Source organism: Cebidichthys violaceus, unplaced genomic scaffold, assembly GCF_023349555.1.
Source record: "Cebidichthys violaceus isolate CVI_PGR_0920_01 unplaced genomic scaffold, fCebVio1.0.p SCAF_26, whole genome shotgun sequence".
NCBI lineage: Eukaryota > Metazoa > Chordata > Actinopteri > Perciformes > Stichaeidae > Cebidichthys > Cebidichthys violaceus.
This window is the reverse complement of record NW_027176439.1, coordinates 467,036-481,372: the sequence shown is the minus strand read 5'-3', so window position 1 is coordinate 481,372 and position 14,337 is coordinate 467,036. Positions and strand designations below refer to the sequence as shown.

At 40.9% G+C, this 14,337-nt stretch overlaps 1 protein-coding gene across 1 annotated transcript in view; it reads right to left on the bottom strand.

Moving 5' to 3' along the window:
- The window catches only part of fras1 (Fraser extracellular matrix complex subunit 1), a 258,127-nt gene that overhangs the window by 12,760 nt on the left and 231,030 nt on the right, over positions 1–14,337 (bottom strand). The window contains exons 47-56 of the mRNA XM_068720965.1: positions 13,610–13,734; positions 11,410–11,550; positions 10,560–10,787; positions 7,837–7,950; positions 6,143–6,293; positions 3,945–4,104; positions 3,662–3,830; positions 2,994–3,240; positions 1,462–1,806; positions 259–419 (exon numbers count right to left, since the gene is read on the bottom strand). Coding sequence (XP_068577066.1) covers positions 259–419; positions 1,462–1,806; positions 2,994–3,240; positions 3,662–3,830; positions 3,945–4,104; positions 6,143–6,293; positions 7,837–7,950; positions 10,560–10,787; positions 11,410–11,550; positions 13,610–13,734 — 1,841 coding nt within the window. The remainder of the gene's footprint in view (positions 1–258; positions 420–1,461; positions 1,807–2,993; positions 3,241–3,661; positions 3,831–3,944; positions 4,105–6,142; positions 6,294–7,836; positions 7,951–10,559; positions 10,788–11,409; positions 11,551–13,609; positions 13,735–14,337) is intronic.

Below are 14,337 nucleotides of genomic sequence, written 5' to 3'. Positions count from 1 at the left end.
TGGACAAAAGATTACCGGCATGTGGTTCTTTGACAAAAAACTTGCTTGAATGGTCCTAATACAGCATTGTACATGTGATAAGATATGTCATTGGGCTAAACACCCTGGTAGGCCTCTCACACGTCCTCTGATGGACTCGTTTGCTGTAAACATTTATCCTTGTGAAGATATTCATCTTGAACTATCGAGGAGGCTTCTTTATTTCCATTCAGCTTCTCTTAAGACGTCCTCCCGTGAGTGAGACGTCTCTGTCCTCACCTCCTCAGTTCTTCCAGGTTTGAACTCCACCTTCTTGGAGCTGGGGATGTAGTCGACCCCGGGGTTGGCAGAGGGGGGGTCTGAAGGCCGGGTGGCGCACCACACAGAAGTCACAGAGGACAGGTCGCTGCCCTGACGCAGCACCGGTATTTCTATTGTTCCTGTTGTGAGAATAATGACAAGAATGAATCCAGGATCTCTGTGTCTTCAAACTACAAATGAGTTCTTGTTAGTGCAAACTAGTGAACATCAGGGTTCAGGGTGAGCTTTAATAGATTTGGTTTATAAAGTCTGTTTTAGTCACAAACTAATAAAAGCAGAAATGCAGCGAATATTTGCTGTAACTCCTTATGCTGACGGTTCAATGCCTTTATCCAAGATTAGAGCCATGTCCAATCTATTTATGTAAATTATGTCAGAGTAAACTAGAAATTAAGTAGACGAGGCTTATTAGAGAGATGAGGGGTCGGTGTATTTACAGCAGGACTCTATTAACATAAATATTTCTGCTACAAATGATTCAAAACAATATTAAAAAGTATACGTGGCATGTTGTAACTGTCAACACACTGACTTAAAGCAGAAGAATGTTATATATAGATAACTATGTACTTGTTTCCTGCTCCAAAATATGTCCTCCATTAAAAAATAAATTACTATGTATATTATTATTTTTAATTTATATTTAAAATGCTAATAATAATATATACTAAATTATATATATAATTTAATATATGTTATTCTTTTTTTATTTATATATATATATATTATTATTTTATTTATTTATATTTTAAATGATAATAATAATAATAATATATACCAAATAATATATATAATTTAATATATATTATTATTATTTTATTTATATATATATATATATATATATATATATAATATATATATATATATATAATTAAATATATAATTTACTATATATTATTTTTTATTCATATTTACAATTATAATAATATAATCAATTTCAATAGAGGCAACTTTTAAATCTGTGTTTCCTGCTTCCTGCTAAAAAAAATTATGAAAATACTGAAATGTTCAGACTAACTTGAAAAAAAACAAACAAACAGAAAGTAATCTTATTTCTTTAAATGAGAGTAAATGTTGAGAGAGTGTGTTTACATTCTGTTTCATGTGTAGTGAGATGTAGAAGGTCCACAGACACATTCATGCCACAGACGCGTGTCATACCAGCATCTTCACTGAAGGTAAAGGTGGCGTTCCCCAGAGTGACGGTGGACGCGTCGTTGGGCCCGTCGATGACCACCTTGGCGGTGGTAACGTCACCCACGCGGGCGTTGTCTGAGGCGTCCGACAGCACCAGCTCGAACTCCTCGGACAGCTCGTACTCGCTGTCGTCGATGAGCTTGACGTCGCAGGTGGTCATGCTGACGCCGGGGCCGAGGACCACGCGGTTGTCGCCGGACATCCCGCGGCTCTTGTAGTCCGAGCCGGACTCCAGAGCGTGGAGGCTGCTGCCCTGAGCCGACTTGGCCACGGTGTAGCAGAGAGCAGAGACCGTGCTGGAGGTGTCTCCTGAGGGGGGAGGCGAGGAGGGGGGAGAGAGAGAGCGGGAGAGGGAGAGGGTCATGTTTTGGTCATGTGTTGGCTTCCATAATACAGTATTTTCTGCACTTCTGCATTGCTCTAAAATGTGCAACTTTTAAAAGTGAACAGCACACAGTCAAAGGAATTTGCACCAGACCTGCTTTTCTGTGTTCTTATTAAAACATGAGTTTTGTTTGGGATTCGTGCATGAAGAATAATTTATCTGCGATTGTTTAATAATGACATGCAGGACTCCGGTGGGACGAGAGGAGGTGGACTCTGTGTTTACATCATGATGCTCGGTGCACAAACACAGTCAGAGTTCACGGACAATGTTGAATATTTAATGTGAAGATGTCGGCCACATTATCTGCCCAGAGAATAGTTTTTGTTGCTAATGTTTAAATTCCTTATGATGCTATATTGTTTTTGTTTTGTTTGTCGTGTGTTTGTTGTGTTACAAATTGGCTGCAGCTGAATTTCTTTGTGTCCTTGAATCCTTGAATCCTTATTTCATTAGGCCTACTTGTGCTCATGCAAATGTGAACTGATATTTTTCATCATACAACGTAAACGACAGCAGATAGATTTTACTTTATGCACGGACATGTTTGGTGTGTCTGTGTTTCATTTGGAGCTTTTAATAGATGAACTTTGTGCCAAAAATATAAACATATTTGCTTGGATTTATACACCATAAAAGTTTAGTTGGTATTTTTGACCATATTTTTTAACAAGCTTATGTAGTTGCAACTTTCCAGGAAAAAAAACCCCAAAATGTAACTGGAACCTGTTCATTTGATGTTTTTACTTGATAACAATAAAAAAAGTCTGTCAATTGACTAATACATGTGTTGGTGTTTACCTTTTTTACTTTGACGTTGTCAACATTTATCTTTACAATACTCTAGATCACAAAGACACCAAATATGTTATATTACAAAAAACAAATAAAACACCATTACACACAAAAACTATGCCACTAAAAATGTCTCAAATATTTAAACAGGAATGCAAGTGTGGATAAATCCCTCAGTGTGAGCATCCATGGCCTTAAAGAACAAGCATATACAAAATGTGTGTATGTGTAAATATGTCATATATGATGAAATAATAATGGGAAGTCCTTAAATAAAAAGTTGGGATTAAATGGTTAAAACAGTGACGTCAGAAACCTTTTCTCTCGATGGGCGCGTGGATGAAGCCCGTGCTCTCGTTGACGTGGTACGTCTTCTTATCAAACTGCAGCGTCGGCTCGTCCTCGGTGTCGTTGATGTTGACGAGGGCGCGCGTGTTCCCGCCCAGCAGCGCGTACGCCGGCATGCTCAGCTCCACGTGGAAGCTCTCGGTCCCCTCGAACACCTTGTCGTCGTTGATGACCACCGTGCACACCTTGGTGTCCTCACGCTCGTCGAACTGCACCTGTGAATTAACGGGACGTTCAGGGGCGACGGTTCAATACGAGTTTCTGCTTATGATTAAACTTAATATTTTGATGGCTGATGTATGAAACCAATTAGGACAGAAAATAAGAAACATCTTCTTCACAAGATCGTCAAAACAAGATGACAAATAGAAAAACTGTATAATCTAGAGGAACATTTAAAAGAACAAGAGACTGAAGAACTGAGGGAAAAACTTCAAACACAAACTTTAAAAACAGGATGTTTCAATCTTAAAAGGTTTCTTCAATTATTGGACAAGATAACTTCTAAAAGGAACAACTTGAAAGTCTTAAATTCAATTTTAAAAACTTAACTTCCCACCTCATTGATACCAAATAAAAAAGTCAAAGAATTGAAGTTTAGACAAAACCCGACAGCATGCTGACGTTCTCCGCTACCTGTCCGGCGTATTCCACGTAGTCCTGCTGACCCGGTCGGGTCCCGACGCTGCTGGTGGAGGTGGCGCCGCCCTGCTCGGTGCGGCAGAGCACGATGGCGTACTGGTTGAGGTTACCCGTTCGCTTCACGGTCACCGCCACCGTGCCGGCCTTCTCGCTCACGTTGTAGCTGTGGAAGGAAGCATCATTAAAAATAAGTGACGGGTTTATTTATTCATGCATTTCATTTGGGGGAAAAAAGAAAAGAAAAAAAAAAGGTACGATAAGATGCTGGTTTTCGGACCTTTTGTGCTCGAAGCTGATGAGAGACCACTGGATGTGGAAGACGTTGTCGCTGACCACGTTGGGTTTGCTGTCTTTGACCAGGAACTTGAAGTTGTCCACGGTGTCCAGGACGTTGTCCTGATGCAGCACGTAGCGGATCAGACCCAGGTTGATATCAGCTGGAAAAGATCAGGGTCACATTAATAACACGCAAACATTGAATTCATTTTATTTCACTGACTCAGTTGTTTTTCTTTGTATCTTTTACTCTCTTTTTTATTTTTCTTGTTGTTTGTCTTTTGTTGTTTTAATTGTGTACTAATTTTCTTTTGCTCAACTTACTAATGAAGTAACTCATGTTTGCAGCTCTACAACATAGTTCATTAAAAACTTCATGGTTCATTATTTGATAATCTGTCTGGTTAAAGTTTAGTAGTTCCTGTCATCAAATGAAAGAAGTTCTGGTCAACATGTTTCACTATTTTCTTACTGATTCATTGATTAATAGAGAAAAATAGTTGCCATATTAATTACTAAGTGATAATAATCCTTAATTGCAGCCCTGAATCAGCCATCATTTGGTTTGTTGAAATTTACAAAAGATTAATAGCCCTGATCTTTATAATAAGATCGCTGAGAAATAATGATTCCATATAATTTGCAGCTTCTGGCCTTTTTCCCACGACTTCAGAGAAATAAAAAACAGTTGACGTCTCGTTTAAAGCTTCCAGAGGAGGTCGGGGGAAAAGCAATTGCTTTGTAATTGAGGGCCGAGAGCCAAAAAGAAGGACGAGAGTCCTCGAGCTTCAAAGATAAAATGACCTCCAGAAGGTTCAGTGATGAACAGGAAAGAGGGTCAAATACTCTAATATCCAGAACAAGAGCATGAGTGAGAATATGAGAGTAAATGTTGACAGTTTGTTCTCGTAAATCCCACCATTACATTCATATTGTTGAGGCTCGTTGGATATTAATCATTAAGGAGGTGATGTTTACAAGCTCCTGAATGGAGAGTGAAGCAGTACATCAAAGTTCTCCAGCCTCGAGGATCAACATTTCACTAAAAGCAGGCTGACATTGATCCCTGGCTGCAGCCTAGAGGTGAAGATAAGCAGGCTCATGATGAGAACACTGCTGACGCAAACTGCAAATTAGAAAAACGTAAAGAAAAAACAAACATGGGTGCCTTTGAAGAAAACTTTCAGTGAGGAGACAGAGAGAGGACAGGTGGGGACGTGAGGGGTTAAGTTTTTGTTAAATGAAGCAAAGTCCCAGTTAGAACATTAAGTATGCAACATCACAAAATGATTATGAAGGGTTATTATATTTCGTCTGACATTCACTTCACATTTTACACTTTCTTGAAATTTTTCTCTTTTGAAATGTTAAGATACTTTTTGCTCTGCAGACACTGAAAAAAATCCTTCAAATTAAATAATCTTAGAAGGAAAGAGACCAGAATTTGTGACTAGAAATAACAAGCAGACATGGCTTCATTTTCATAATCATAAACAACAACCGCTCACTAAAGAGTGACAGGGAAAAGGAGCAAGAAGTTAATCTGTACGATCAACAACTCTGAAAAGTGAAGTCGATGCTGAAGTGTCTTAAAGCTGCATTCTCTCTAGTGTCCATCAGGGGGCGACTCCTCTGGTTGTATAGAAGTCTATGAGAAAATGACTCTACTTCTCTCTTGATTTATTACCTCAGTAAACATTGTAGACATGAGTTTATGGTCTCAATCTCTAGTTTCAAGTCTTCTTCAATACAGCATGATGTTCATTTAGTAAATGATGGTCCATTTAAAGTCAAACAGACCATAAAGCAGGGTATGCTTTAGGGGCGGGGCTACACTGTGATTGACAGGTGTCTACCACGGCGTTGTCTGGTCTGGGAGTCGTCTGTGTTTTCATCTTACAACTTTAACCCTTTCACAGTGTTTTTAGTTTGTGAAAGTTAATTGTAACATTTTGGTCGCATGCAAATTTCTTTATTTATTGTTCGGTTGTACTTAGCTCCTCCCTCTTGGGTCACTTCTGGTTGCAAAAACCAAAATGGTGACGGCCAAAAAGCCATGCTTGAGGTTTCATAATATCAGCCCACAAACCAATGAGTGACGTCACGATGACTACGTCCACTTCCTATATACAGTCTATGATTTCAAGAGATACTTTTAACTACTTTTCACACAAAACCTGGGCCATAGAGCTGGAGTACCTTGTGTGAAGGAGGTGACGGCGGTGCCGGGTTTCAGCTTGCTCTCCAGGAAGCCGAGCTTCGGCTCCGTGGTGATTTCGTAAAGCAGCTGTCCGTCGTCTGTGTCCGGATCCATCGTCAGCAGCTCCTTCTTGGTGATCAGGTTGGTGGCCTGACGGACGTGAAACAGACTTTAGATTAAACATCACACTGTAGTTGTTGCACCACAGACTTTATCTAGAAAGAAAATATCTCCTAGTATCTTTTATTCACTTTAGGAATTCAGATGTGTCTCTTTATCCTGCTGCTAAAACTTGAAAGACTACAAATAACACAGGAAACTTTAAGTACTGACTCTTTGAAAAACATCCAAGACTTAGTTATCTGCAGTGCAAACAACACAGACTCAAGAAGAATGAACACAGGGACATTTTCACAATGCCTGCGATAGAAACGGATGGTTTCATTGTGTCGAGGTGTTTAAACCAGCAGGGGGAGCAAGTAAACTACACATGGTGAGCAAACAGTGATGGAGCTTCTCTTTGCACTTCTGTCAGTCGCAAAGACACGTTTAATATGCCTCCTGCTCATTGACGGATTATGAGACAACGGGCCCCTGGTGACAGACATCCTAAAAGGCCCCCACCTCCTCTACATAGGAACAAGAACGCCAGAATGAAAGAGACACTAACATTTGTCTTCTTTAGTTGTTTTGTGTCTCCTTGTGGTCATTTAGAGGGTTTTTGTGGCAGTTTTGCATATATTTGTGCTCATTTTGCATCTATTTGTATAAGTTTTTGGCTCCTTTGTATTCCTTGTGTGTCTCTTTGTCGTGGATCACGTCCATTGCGGTTGTTTAGTGAGTCTTTGTTGTTTTTTTTGCAATTCTTTGTAGTCGTTTTGTGTCTTCTTGTGGTGGTTATGCATCACTTAGCAGTTACTTTGCATCTCTGTGATATTTCTGCATCCCTTTGTAGTTGTTTTATGTCTCTTTGTGACAGTTTTGCGTCCTGTTGTAGTTGTTTTCTGTCTCCTTATGGTGGTTTTGCATCTCTGTGATATTTTTGCGTCCGTTTGAAGTTGTGTTTTGTGTCTTTGTGGTTGTTTTGTCTCTCTTCATGATAGTTTTATGTCTCTTTGTTTTTTTTTTTACATCTCTGTAATATTTTTGTGTTTCTTTGAAGTTGTTTTGTGTGTGTTTTGTGTCTCTTTATGTGGGTTTTGCATCTCTTTGTAGTCGTTTTATGTCTTTTTGTGGTTGTTTTGTGTCTCTTTGTAGTCGTTTTATGTCTCTTTGTGGTTGTTTTGTGTCTCTTTGTAGTCGATTTATGTCTCTTTGTGATTGTTTTGCATCTCTTTGCGGTTGCTTAGTGTGTCTTTGTGGTCGTTTGATTTTTCTTTCCAATAAGACATGCTACAGTCACTTCAAACAGAGGCTTTTGGCCCAAGGACCCCACAGATCCCTTTGGCCCCCTGTGCCTGTGCCCGACAGGCCCGTACAGTAATCATCCAGCCTCCTGCTCAGTTACACCTCCTTCTTTTTCTTTTTCTTCTACCGAAAACCAATATGCAGGAAGGGAGTATTGTAATTTGCAATGCAATACAACTTTACTATGGCAATTTGAAAGAGTAATCCTAAAGTAGAGCTCATTAAACATCACATCAAAGACTACAGAGTCTGTCTGCAGACGTTGGTGTAGAGAACAGACTTGTACCTTGTTGTCCATGTACTCCAGCCACTGCAGTCCCAGGTTGGTGACGATACGCGGCGTGCCATCGTCAACAGGCAGAATATCGATCTTAAACTTCTGCGGGGCGGCCGTCACAATCTGGGAAGCCAAGAAGAGTTGCCGTATAGAAGATGTCTTTGAAGAGTTGAATAGCCAGTCACAAAACACATTTTATTGCCAACATTCACACTTCATCCAAACATCAAAATCTCAATCAATCCTGGTGGTCTCAGGCTATTCAAGTAGTTTTATTGGCCCATGTTTTGAGATATCTGTCCCTCAGATTACTGCTTCAATCCAAACACAGTGGAGGTGAATAAAGTGTCATTTGTGGCGCTCCAATCATGACATTAAAACACATCAGCAGCAACATCTGGCTGCAGAAAGAGTGTTCTGGACAAACACAATTTTTTATTTTGTATGTCATTTTTGTATGGCACTTTCTAAACACCTGTTTTGAAAAGTATAATAATATATAGTTAATAAAATGATTATTACCTAAAGTAAGAACAACTTTTAAAAAATGGAAAAGTTCTCATGAACTGGAATTAGGTTGAATATCACAGTGGCAAAAAACAAGCACTGTAGGTTATTACTTTATGGATTATTCCCCCCCTTCGAGTTGCAATAATAAACTGCTCCAACATCACCAGTTACTTCTTTGTTTCCGAGCTCCAAGAGGGAATAGAGAAAGAGCAGCCCGTCATCACACAAATGCCGCGAAGGCCAAAGTTTGGCCAACGTGCCATTTGAAGAATGCGTTCATCCAAAAAGGTGTTATAGGAGGATCATTCATTATTTAATCACACAGCAGCTCCGGTGGGGAAAAACTCACCTCAAACATTAATGCAACAAACCGACTTCTGAGCCGCAGAACACGTGTGAACATTGAGCCAAATGTCCCCGGGCAATCGAAAGATAATGAACACACATCTGAGAAGTGTGTGTGTGTGTCTGTGTCTGTGTCTGTGTGTGTGTGTGTGTGTGTTGTGTTGTGTGTGATTGGGGATATCAATACCTGTCTGCCGTCATTCAGTTTAATCATATGGACCATTTGTAGTGACAGGAGGTGGAGGGCGGCTAAATTGACAAACGCAGGAGTCAATTCACCCTGAGGCTTGCTCATAACATCAGCATAAAGCTGACACACACACACACACACACACACACGCACATGCACACGCACACGCACACGCACACACGCAGATGTTTGTATGCTTCTATACTTGGGAGGACCCTCGTTTAATGCATTCTAGACCAGAAGCCCAGAAAACATGCACAACGAATCAGGCGTCCTCCTGTTCATTTGAATGTAGGTAGTGCATTTAGGCTTTGGAGACCATAGGCAATGCCGGAAAAAAGCAGCCTTGCAGCGGAAAGTATTAACTGAATCAACTTTTGGAAAGACGCAACCTGATGACACGCTGCGGTGGCCAAACACGTAACCGGCAATCAGACGGGTTGACGCCCAGAGGGAGGACGAACCTCGTTTACCACGTAGTATTGTAGCTTTGTAGCTTTGTAGCTTTTGCTGTCTGTGCTGCAGAATAGCGACACCAAGAAGCTTCCTTTGGGTTGTTTAAAGGAGGTCTATTTAGGTCCTCAAACAGCACTCACTAGTCATGTTTGTGAATAAATGTTCTGAAGTTTGAATAATAAAAACTGCTGGGCATTAGAAAGCTTTTAAAAGACATAGAAGTTACATTTGCAAGTGACAAATATCTGTCGGAGTCCCCCCGAAATTTTGCTGTTGAGACTTTTAGGGGCTCTGAAGTGTTCGTCAAATGGTTGGACACTGGTTGTGTCCATTTGTCAATTTGTGGGGTTTTAAGTTTACCACGAGGTCACACATATGCATCATTTGTGAATGAAGCCACAGGGATTGTGAGTTTATCTTCAGGTAGGAACTAAAAACTTCTGCAAGAACGTTTTTAGATTTTTTTTTTGGGAGTTTCACCCCAACAGGCCTCAAATGAAATATTCTGTGAGGGAAAAACAACTCTGCTTCACCTTCGAAAAAAAATCCTCACCTTCCAAACATGTTCCACTCTTTAAAGATGTACTCACTTTCAAAAACTTCTCAACTTGTTGGAACACTAAAGTTTCCAAAAACGTCCAACAATTCTCAGCAGACTTCCAACACAGTCACTTTTCAAAATGTCCTAACTTGTAACGAATGTCCTCACTTTTAAAAAAAAGAGCTTTTCCTTTAAAAAATCACTTTTTCAAAGTCCACACTCTCAGCAAAAAAAAAAGGTCTTTTCAAAAGTGTCACTCTCCAGGTCGATAGTTCAACTAAGTCCTCACTAAGATAGAAGCACAAGAACACACACACACACACACACACACACACACACACACACACACACACACACACACACACAAAGTGCTGATTCACCCCTCCTGTCATAAAAAGGTCAGAGCAGTCAAACCCCCCTACACACACACACACACACACACACACACACACACACACACACACACACACACACACACACACACACACACACACACACACACACGTGCCCTAACTCTGCTAATTCAATCTTCTAGTAAGTAATAAATATGTCAGGAAGCTGCCTCTCACACACACCAACACACAATCTAACTGCAGATTAGCCTTCCTGTTGTGGTTAAAATGTCAGTGTGCACACACACATACACACACACACACACACTCTACACACTACACACACACATGCCATCACCTCCTTGCCGTCCTCCTCCACCATGAAGAGCAGGTTGGTGCCGTCGGCCACGCTGAAGGTGAAGCGGTCTTTGAGCGAGTTGGAGCCGTCGTGGTTGTAGCTGATGCGGTTCTGGTAGACGTCGTCCATGGTGAAGCTGCCGGTCTGCCGGTAGTGCTGGCCGTTGCTCGTGCGCTCTATGGTGCCGTGACGAGGAGCCTGGACGACGGTGAAGACGATGGACTCCGCCTGGACAAAGATTTAGCAAAAAGAAAAAGAGGGAAAGAAGACTGAGAAACATAGAGGGTTTCTTTTTAAAGCCGCCATTTACTGCTCTGTATTTATAGTTTATTTACTTTGCTACTCCGACAACCATACAGCGTGACATCTTTTCTAGAGAACAACACTAATATATATATATATACACTCTGTGAAATGAAGGCCATCTATAGTTGTAGTAGACGATGGCATTGTTGTTAAGAGAAAGTAGATCCACACGACAATAGGAAATTACAATAATTACAAAATAAGTGCGCTGCTTGAGAGCGCTGAAGATGGCGGAGTGATGGGATTAGCAATGTAAGAGTATCTGAGGCCGGAGGAGGAAATAGTGTTTGTAATGTTGTTGCCAAAGAAAATAAAGCTGTGGTGAAGAAACAGCTTTTTAAACAACAGCTTAGCTGCTGATCATCACTATTATGTGTTGCTCCTGCTCTTTTCTAAACAAGTAAAATAAGTAAATAAATGATACAAAAAAATAATAAAATAATAATATATCTAATAATATATAGTTAATATATATATATATATATATATATATATATATATATATATATATTGCTTAAGATTTTCAGAGATTTGTGTGTCCTACCTCAGTGTCTGCATCTGTGGCCTTCAGCTCAAACTCGGTGATGGTCTTCCTCACTCCTTCCTGGACCCTCATGCCAGGAACCTGGAGCAGAGGCAGCGAGTCGTCCACCGGTTTGATGGTGATGTAGAACGTCTGGGCCACCTGGAGACAACATGCACAGGACAGCATGAGGCCACGGAGATGTGCAACTGTTTCCAAACAGTTATCAAAGTTTCCAAATTTCTCTAAAGGCAACGTTGCTCATTTTTTCCACCAGGAAATGCATCAAAGAATTAGGATTACATTTGTCACAGAACGACAAAAAACATGTGTATTTGGTGATGGTGATGTGTATTATATACATATACATATATATATATATATATATATATATATATATATATATATATATATACACACTTTGGTTGCTTGCTAAATAGTTTCACATGTTTTCAAGTCTTTAAACAATAGCAACATTCCGCTCAAATGTACCACATGTAACAAATGGCTTTTATACTAAAAACAGAGTAACTTCGGCAACTTTGGATCGCCACTTGATTTGTATTCACCCTGCTGAAGCCTCACATTAACTTCAGCTGAATGCATCTTTGCACAGAATGAGAACTGTGGATTTTGTCCCAAATCACTTACAGTAGAATCACTTTAGGGGATGACTTCAGTAACTCTTTCAATGTGCATGTGTGTGTGTGTGTGTGTGTCTGTGTGTGTGTGTGTGTACTGTGTATTATTCTAAGACAGACTAAATGTGAACCTTGAAGCTGATTGGATTATCTGAACAAAAAGCACAAGGTTGTTGTTTTTAGCTAATGGAAAAGTTTTAGAGATACAAGGTTTTCACAAGCCTGCCATGACATGCCAAGCTATTTTCATGTATCGCAATGAGAGTAATGATGAGAGTAATAGTGCTGAGTACATTAAATTAAGTCTGTTCTATAGGTTTCAGTCAAGGGAGAAAATTATATGCACTCCCTTCCAGGTGACATGATCCAAATAGCATAAACTGCAGTTACAAGAGAAACTGTGTACCCTTCAGCGATCCCATCTCATCACGCACAAGTTAAATATTCTGCTTTAGTTTGACTTTAAAATGCAATCAAACTCAACTTTTAACGCAGAACACTTGGTTATTAATACGCAGTGCGTTTCTGACAGGAAGCTGAACGGGCTTCCAGACTGGAGAGAGAGGACAGCTAACAAAAGTAAAAGCAGCAGAGCACTTCACAAACAAGAAGCACTATGGCGGCAACAAAAGCCTCCACCACACACCGCGGCCGGCCAGGCGTGAAGGCCAAATGACCTTTTTCACATGTTTACTCAAGTCCTTGTGGTCCTCATTAGTCTGGATTAGCAAGGCAGATTTATGCATGAAGGGAACTTTTGTCGGGTGGGTGGGGGGGGAGCTGGGGGCTGGAGTGCCACTTCCTCGCCACTCTAAAAGCTTGGGGTCCATTAGATTTGACATATATATTTATTTAATTACATCTTATACGGCGATGTAATTAGTGTGCTATGGGTCAGAAATCTTTTACTGACCCTTTGTTTCTATTTCAGGCTAAGAGACTTAGTCTCAAAACAAAAAAAGCCAACGACAAAGCAGCCTGAAGGGCCTTTGTGGAGGACAAACACTGCCTGTCTTTATTTCATAATCATGAGAACTGAGGGATGCAGACGTGCCAAGTGGGGTTCTGTTATTGTTAAAAGATGTTCGTGCACAAAATCACGTACATGCCCCTCTGTGTACAATTATGTGATTGGGGGGGGGCAATAAAAATAGCTACAGTTTGTCGTTTATTCTTGTTGTGGGCTACCAATTGTCCTACAGTCCTGGGTATAGCTTTGTTTAACATAGTCTTGGTGTAATAATACATTTAAAAATTGCCACCAAGACGCACAAGAATGAAGGGGAAGTAAGCTACTCAGCGCCTATGCTCTTGAGGAAAAAAAGGCTTAATTTGAGTGAAATTATTTGAATTTGGAAGGGGACTTTGGTTTCTAGATGTAAAAAAAAAATCCATATAATTCATATCTCAGGCTGTTTGAAGTGCGAATGAACTCTCATAAAGGCGTTCCCCAAGGAACCTCACTGGGTCCCCTATCATTTCCATTGTACCACCAGGTATCATGAAAACGTTCTTCAACGCACCTTCATTGTTGGGCCGAACGGAACCAAAACAACCCCAAAATTGACCCCCTCATTCACCTCATTAGTCCCGTCGGACACGGAAAAGGAGAACTGGTCGGCGTGCTTCTCTTCTTCACTGGTGTGGACGTACTGGATGCTGCGTGATACCAGATCGGCCTGGGTGAACGTGCTGATTCTGGTGCCTGGGGAGGGAGGGAGAGAGAGAGAGACAGAGGGAACGAGGGAGAGAGGGAGAGACAGAAGGAGGGAGGGAGGGAGAGAGAGACAGAGAGAGGGAGGGAGAGAGAGAGAGACAGAGGGAATGAGGGAGAGAGAGAGAGAGAGAGACAGAGGGAATGAGGGACAGAGAGAGAGAGAGAGAGAGAGAGAGACAGAAGGAGGGAGGGAGAGAGAGAGACAGAGAGAAAGAGAGAGAACGACAGTCAGAGAGAGAGAGTGAGAAAGACAGAGAGAGAGAGACAAAGAGAGAAACAGAGAGAAAGACAGAGAGGGAGAAAGAGAGACAGAGAGAGAGGGGGACAAAGAGAGAGAGAAATAGTGAGAGAGACAGTCAGAGAGAGAAAGATAGAGACAGAGAGAGAGAGAGCGAGAGAGAAATAGTGAGAGAGACATTCAGAGAGAGAAAGAGAGAGACAGAGAGAGAGAGGGAGAAAGAGAGACAGAGAGAGAGGGAGACAAAGAGAGAAACAGAGACAGAGAAACAGAGAGAGAGAGAGAGAGAGAAGAAGAAGAAGAATAGTTGTTAGAGGAGTTGGAACAATGTATGTGCTCTCCCACACACTCAG